Source organism: Hippoglossus hippoglossus, chromosome 17 (genome assembly GCF_009819705.1).
Source record: "Hippoglossus hippoglossus isolate fHipHip1 chromosome 17, fHipHip1.pri, whole genome shotgun sequence".
Classification (NCBI taxonomy): domain Eukaryota; kingdom Metazoa; phylum Chordata; class Actinopteri; order Pleuronectiformes; family Pleuronectidae; genus Hippoglossus; species Hippoglossus hippoglossus.
In genome coordinates this window covers 24,094,774-24,102,273 of record NC_047167.1, presented here as the reverse complement: position 1 = coordinate 24,102,273, position 7,500 = coordinate 24,094,774, and the positions used below count along the sequence as shown (strand labels likewise).

The 7,500-nt window shown below is 44.2% G+C and overlaps 1 protein-coding gene across 6 annotated transcripts in view; it reads left to right on the top strand.

The window, feature by feature from the left end:
- The window catches only part of rasal2 (RAS protein activator like 2), a 47,563-nt gene that overhangs the window by 25,835 nt on the left and 14,228 nt on the right, over window positions 1-7,500 (top strand). For all 6 annotated transcript variants that reach the window (XM_034614319.1, XM_034614317.1, XM_034614318.1 and 3 more), the window contains 2 exons: window positions 1,954-2,060; window positions 5,118-5,230. In XM_034614319.1, the coding sequence (XP_034470210.1) occupies window positions 1,954-2,060; window positions 5,118-5,230 (220 nt within the window). The remainder of the gene's footprint in view (window positions 1-1,953; window positions 2,061-5,117; window positions 5,231-7,500) is intronic.

The window sequence follows — 7,500 nt, the reverse complement described above, 5'->3', positions numbered from 1 at the left end:
ATATAAAGATGATCAGTGACTGTATATAAAGATGATCAGTGACTGTATATAAAGACCATCAGTGACTGTATATAAAGATGATCAGTGACTGTATATAAAGACCATCAGTGACTGTATATAAAGAGGATCAGTGACTGTATATAAAGACCATCAGTGACTGTATATAAAGACCATCAGTGACTGTATATAAAGAGGATCAGTGACTGTATATAAAGATGATCAGTGACTGTATATAAAGACCATCAGTGACTGTATATAAAGACCATCAGTGACTGTATATAAAGAGGATCAGTGACTGTATATAAAGATGATCACTGACTGTATATAAAGAGGATCAGTGACTGTATATAAAGACCATCACTGACTGTATATAAAGAGGATCAGTGACTGTATATAAAGAGGATCAGTGAGTGTATATAAAGAGGATCAGTGACTGTATATAAAGAGGATCAGTGACTGTATATAAAGAGGATCAGTGAGTGTATATAAAGAGGATCAGTGACTGTATATAAAGAGGATCAGTGAGTGTATATAAAGAGGATCAGTGAGTGTATATAAAGATGATCAGTGACTGTATATAAAGAGGATCAGTGACTGTATATAAAGACCATCACTGACTGTATATAAAGAGGATCAGTGACTGTATATAAAGAGGATCAGTGAGTGTATATAAAGAGGATCAGTGAGTGTATATAAAGAGGATCAGTGACTGTATATAAAGAGGATCAGTGAGTGTATATAAAGAGGATCAGTGACTGTATATAAAGAGGATCAGTGAGTGTATATAAAGAGGATCAGTGACTGTATATAAAGATGATCACTGACTGTATATAAAGAGGATCAGTGACTGTATATAAAGAGGATCAGTGACTGTATATAAAGACCATCACTGACTGTATATAAAGAGGATCAGTGACTGTATATAAAGAGGATCAGTGAGTGTATATAAAGAGGATCAGTGACTGTATATAAAGAGGATCAGTGAGTGTATATAAAGAGGATCAGTGAGTGTATATAAAGAGGATCAGTGACTGTATATAAAGACCATCACTGACTGTATATAAAGACCATCACTGACTGTATATAAAGAGGATCAGTGACTGTATATAAAGAGGATCAGTGAGTGTATATAAAGAGGATCAGTGACTGTATATAAAGAGGATCAGTGACTGTATATAAAGAGGATCAGTGAGTGTATATAAAGAGGATCAGTGAGTGTATATAAAGATGATCAGTGACTGTATATAAAGATGATCAGTGACTGTATATAAAGACGATCAGTGACTGTATATAAAGACCATCAGTGACTGTATATAAAGATGATCAGTGACTGTATATAAAGATGATCAGTGACTGTATATAAAGATGATCAGTGACTGTATATAAAGATGATCAGTGACTGTATATAAAGAGGATCAGTGACTGTATATAAAGACCATCACTGACTGTATATAAAGAGGATCAGTGACTGTATTACTGCCCCCCAGTGGACACTCTTTCAGTTTCTTTATGTTCCAGTCTGGAACATCCCTCATTTGTGACACCTAGTGGTAAAGTTTGGTTTTGTTGTGAAACTTTCAGCAGCCTGATCTGAACGAAGTCTGTTGAAGCTGTCGTCACCGTTTCTTCTGGAGATAATGAATTGATAGTTAAAAATAAAAGTATCAGATCATAAACGTTTCTGCTCTTGTTTCAAATATAAAAATGGCTCCAACACAGACGTGAAGATCTGTTTGAGACCTAAAACAAACAGGTTCGAAACCTCAGGACTGAAGTTCCTGCAGGTGAAATACATTTCCTCCGTCCAGATGTCCTCCATCTTGTCTATTTTCACCACGTCCTCTGTCCATCTGCCTCAGTCTGACGCCCACTGAAGATGATGGAGATGATGAAGTGGTTTCAGAGGAGGAAGATGCTGTTTTGGTTTAACTCTCTCTCTCTCTGTCTCCACAGAGGTGTCTTCGGAGCGATCTCCGAGGAGGAGGAGCATCTCCGGCCCGGGGAGTTCAGAGAAGACCGTCGCCGTCGACAATCCAAACTCGTCACCTTTTAAAGTGCCGGTCAGGAACACACACACTGTCTTTAATCATCAGTCATATGAACAATGGAGGCTGTAGATGTTTATTGTGAGATGTTTAAGTTACTAACAAAGTGTTTTCACTCTGCAAACAAACCGAACCATGGTTCAGTTTGATCCAGAACACCTCTTCTGGTCTGAGGAACCTTTCACACCTGATGTTTAGGTTCAGATGGAAATGAAACGTCTGAAACAAGGTGTGAAAGTGTGTTCATGAGACAGAACGAGCCGGTCTGAACTTTACTGCTCTTTAAATCAACACTATGTAACTGTTACTGAGCAACAGCGCCCCCTGCGGCCACACATGATTAACTGTTGGACTCTGTCTGACGAAGTGGTTTCATGTGTAGAAAAAACAAAGAGTCTCAATGTGTTGACTCTGACTGAGTCGTCCCACTGGATATTACCCATGATCCTCTGCTTCCTGACCCTGAAGAGCTGCAGCTGTAACAAATCCACCAAACTCTGTTCAGAACTCTTCATGTTTCAAAGTTTCCTGCTGAATATTGGAGATAAACTCTGGTTTTTAATAACTTCAGAGTGTTTTTAACTGATCTCAGTTCAGCTTCACTCTTCAGCTGCAGCTGGTTGTGACAGTTGAAGCTGACTCTCAGTCAGTTCTTCTCCCAGGAGATGGAACCCACTCAGCAGAGTCACAGAGAACAGACGCTCAGGGAGAGAAGGAGGAAACTTTCTCCTTGTTCAGTTTTCTACCTTAGCTCCTTGCTAAGGTAGAAAAGATGAGGAGTGTTGCTTTAAGTTCGGTGTCATGATAAAACAGTGATGGTCAGGTGCATTCTGGGATGTTTGGTCAGTGTAGGAGGATGACGAGCTCCTCTGATTGGATCAGTAGAATCCTCCTGTCAGCTGCAGGTGGTTCAGTACATTTCACTGAATGCACTTTTAAACTGAATCAGATTTGAACCCAATGAAAGCAACAGTTCATCTGTGTGTGTGTGTGTGTGTGTGTGTGTGTGTGTGTGTGTGTGTCCGTGTGTCCGTGTCCAGTCATCATTATGTTGTCATCAATGTTGCATGTTAGAAAACAAACTAACGAGAAGAGACAAAAAACATTTGATTTCTACTGAAACTGCAGCGTCCACCTCGGAATGTGTGCTGGTGTCATCCGATCTGAGTGCGTTCACATGTGAACTCAGAGCTGTCCTCTTGAGATCGGATCACAAGAACCACATGTTAATACCAGCTGTGTACAGGGCCTTTGTTTAACAGGTTCTTGTTGTGCTCAGGAGGTTTTAGGAGAGTTTATGGTGCTGTGGTTAGTTCAAGATCTATGGGAAACTAAATGAAGGTTCCTTAAGAAGAACGAGGGGCATCCTGAAGATTAAGTCATGACGAGGACAAGTGAAGATGTTCTGGAGGAACATTACGTCTTTTTTATTTGTTTGTACGTCTGCTCAGATGTCGTCAGTGTTCCTTTGTGCCGGGAACTCAGGCAGAGTGCATGCTGGGAGTTCATACAGCCTGGAAGTCAGTTGATCCTCTGAACACTGACATGAAGCAGTGGTCATTGTGTTGATGAATATAATCCCGATGGATAGCTGTGATGGACACGTGTTAAACGAAGTCGGCCTGTGGAGACGTTGTTGAAGTGTCTGAGTCTGTGGCAGGATCTTCATTCTGATGGTTTAATGGAACCAGTGAGCCTGCAGGGAGCGTGTGGGGAGGAGGGGCGGGGGAGGATATTAATATCTCAGGAAACGAGGCCGCTCACTTCCTCTGCTCTGCCCGACACTTTTATTGTCAGGAAGGATGTGATTGCTCAAGACTTTGATCAATGCGATTAGAATCAGCGTAGTCATGTGACCGCAGACTGTCTGTTATTGGTCGTACCCGTCAGCTCAGAGTGATGAGTCATCACTGGAAAACATGTCAGTGTTTGGCCTGAGGGAGGCGCTGTGATGGAAAATGGTTCAGATTCAATAAGTTACACTGGTCACTGGTTTGATGAACTGAAACACTTTACTGTGAATTTTTCATTTTTATTAATCATTATTTCGTTATTGATTATCATTGTTCCCATCTGTGAACCTATGTTATATTCTCCTGTAGAAGCCACAACGATGTCAAGGGGACAACACTACCCACAATCCTCAGGTGTAAGAGCAACATCTCTGATTGGTGGAGCTCACTGAGTTACTACACTTTATGAAACACTACATACAAACATACAAGACACAAACTACAATATATTACAATACTATATTAACAAAAAGTTTAAGTTCAAAAGGAGCTGGAAGTCGTGGGACAGGATCATTCACAATGGATTATGGGATGTGTAGTTCCTTCACTCTTAAACCTACACTGTCTTGTATCTTCGACTTTTACCATTTGCCAATATTGTTCTGCTCCGAATCAAATGTTTGACAAATCCTCTTGCAGCTGGTCGACCTGGTTCCAGGAGGATTTTCTTAATCGTCAATTTACTTCCTGAACCAGATCAATGTTACGATCAATGTAACGATCAATTAGGACGATTAATCAGGAAAACAATTGGGAGATTAAACATTAATTATTAGTTGCAGCCCCAACGTATGAAGTATGATGTATGATTCTTTACATCTTAAACTGTGTCATACATTTATGAGTTGTGATAACTTAGATTTTTGGGTTAATTCACCATCACAGAGCTGAATGAAAATGTTTCCTGTTGATTTTGTCTCATGAGAAAACTGTGGAATTATAAAACATTATTAAGGAACACATTCTCATTCACCAAATTACTGATCAGGTTTCACTGTAGAGGTTCATGCTCTCTAGATGTTGAACCCTGATGTTTTTAGTGAAGCCGTGATTTGTCCTCTCAGCCAGTTCGTCTTCCTCTCCTCGGCTCAGTGAAAGCTCTGTGGACAGTAATGTTGAGAATCTCAGTCATGTCAGTCCGAGGACTCGCTGCAGCAGTTATCTCTTCGTCCTCAGTGTCTGCTGACTTTACATTCCTGAGGAAGAGGAGGAGGGATTGGCCTCCTCTTCATCCTTCAAGCTCTCTGATATGTCTCTGTCCTTTGTTTTGACCTTTCAGGGGTTTTTCAGTAAACGTCTCAAAGGCTCCATCAAGAGAACGAAGAGTCAAACCAAACTGGACAGAAACACCAGCTTCAAACTGCCGTCGCTCCGACCCCCTGAGCCCGACAGGTAACTTCCACTCGTCCGTCTGAAACTCTTCCTTTACCACAGCACCAAGCCAAAGTCTGTCGGCTGCGTGTCGGCTGCGTGTCGGCTGCGTGTCGGCTGCGTGTCGGCTGCGTGTCTGCTGCATGTCGGCAGCGTGTCGGCTGCGTATCGGCTGCGTGTCTGCTGCGTGTCGGCAGCGTGTCGGCTGCGTATCGGCTGCGTGTCTGCTGCGTGTCGGCAGCGTGTCGGCTGCGTGTCGGCTGCGTATCGGCTGCGTGTCTGCTGTGTATGTCGGCTGTGTGTCTGCTGCGTGTCGGCTGCGTGTCTGCTGTGTATGTCGGCTGTGTGTCTGCTGCGTGTCGGCTGCGTGTCTGCTGTGTATGTCGGCTGCGTGTCGGCTGCGTGTCGGCTGCGTGTCTGCTGTGTATGTCGGCTGTGTGTCTGCTGCGTGTCGGCTGCGTGTCTGCTGTGTGTCGGCTGTGTGTCGGCTGCGTGTCGGCTGCGTGTCGGCTGTGTGTCGGCTGTGTGTTGGCTGCGTGTCGGCTGCGTGTCGGCTGCGTGTCGGCTGCGTGTCTGCTGTGTATGTCGGCTGTGTGTCGGCTGCGTGTCTGCTGTGTATGTCGGCTGTGTGTCGGCTGCGTGTCTGCTGCGTGTCGGCTGCGTGTCGGCTGCGTGTCTGCTGCATGTCGGCTGTGTGTCTGCTGTGTGTGTCGGCTGCGTGACGGCTGCGTGTCGGCTGTGTCGGCTGTGTGTCGGCTGCGTGTCTGTTACAGGTGAAGGTTGTTTCAGTGTGGATCAGCTGATGTTGATGTGATGAGCTTCATGAAAACAGTGAAATAGTCTAAAGAGACCAGTCTATACTCCTGCACATCACAGCTCCAACCTTACACACTCCACCCTCCTCGTCCTCAGCCACGTCTTTTTCCTCAACCTAGTCCCTGATCTTGTCCTTGACCTCAACCTTGTCCTCGTGCTCGTCCTCTACCCTGTCTTCATCCTCATCCCCGACCTTGTCCTTAATCTCCTCATAGTCTCCCTTGACATTGACCCCATCCTTGTCTCTCCATCCACCGTCCATCTAACTTTCCTTCGTCTTTTCCTCATTAATGATGATAAATTCTGGTCCAGTAGCGTCCTCATCACAATGAGAGTTAATGATCAGTGACCATGAAAATGATGAAGATGCTCTGTTAAGAATCTCTGTTCTGTTCAAGGTGAAGTTTTCGAAGCCGCAGTTTGTTTATGTGGTTCAGTGACTCTGAGCAGTGATGGCTCTGTCACATTAAAACTTCATTTCCTGCCTCCGATTCCTTCTGGTCAGTCTGTTTCCTTAATGATCCGTCAGCCTCCTGTTTTCAGGAGGTGGTGGTTTTCTCCTCCTCCTCCTCCTCCTCCTCCTCCTCCTCCTCCTCCTCCTCGCTCCATTACTCAGTCCAGCACTGGATGTGTTTTAACTGGACGAGCGGCTGCAGGACTATTGTGTCAGAAACAGTGATGACTTTGCAGTTCTCAGTGATTCCAGTCTGATGGATTTTACATTTAAACACAGTTCAATTGCTGATGCTAAAAAACATCGGAGAGTTAAGGTTAATTTTACTCTTTCAATTCATATAGGCTAGTAGTTTCCTACTGCCTCCAGTCTTTGTGCTAAGCTAGGCTAATCCTGTCTCCAATGAACACACTGATGAAATGAGAATGAGTGGATTCTTTCTCTCTGTGTGTGTCTGAGAGTATATTGATGCAATGAGGGTGGAAAGTGTAGAGCTTTATAGTCGACAGAATGTCAGCCAGCTGGACAGCAGGATAATGCTTTACACACACACACACACACACACACACACACACACACACACACACACACACACACACACACACACACACACACACACACACACACACACACACACACACAGCCCCTCTCTCAGTCAGCTCTGAGCCCTAACTCCTGATGGACGGTTCGTCCTCTCTCCTCCGAAGAGCTCAACGAGCTCAGCTCTCCAAAACACTGAGGTTCAGGTAGGTGTGTGTGTGTGTGTGTGTGTGTGTGTGTGTGTGTGTGTGTGTGTGTGTGTGTGTGTGTGTGTGTGTGTGTGTGTGTGTGTGTGTGTGTGTGTGTGTGTGTTCAGACGTGTCTTTGGGACAAGTTTGTCTAAGTTCTGTTGTCATGGTTACGGACGAGCTCCTAGCTGATGTTAATGAGAAGTTTGCTGCCGAGGTTCGGACCAGTTGAGTCGTCAGACACCAAACTGAGAAAACATTGAAAACCTGAAACCTGTCTTCTCTCCAATGAC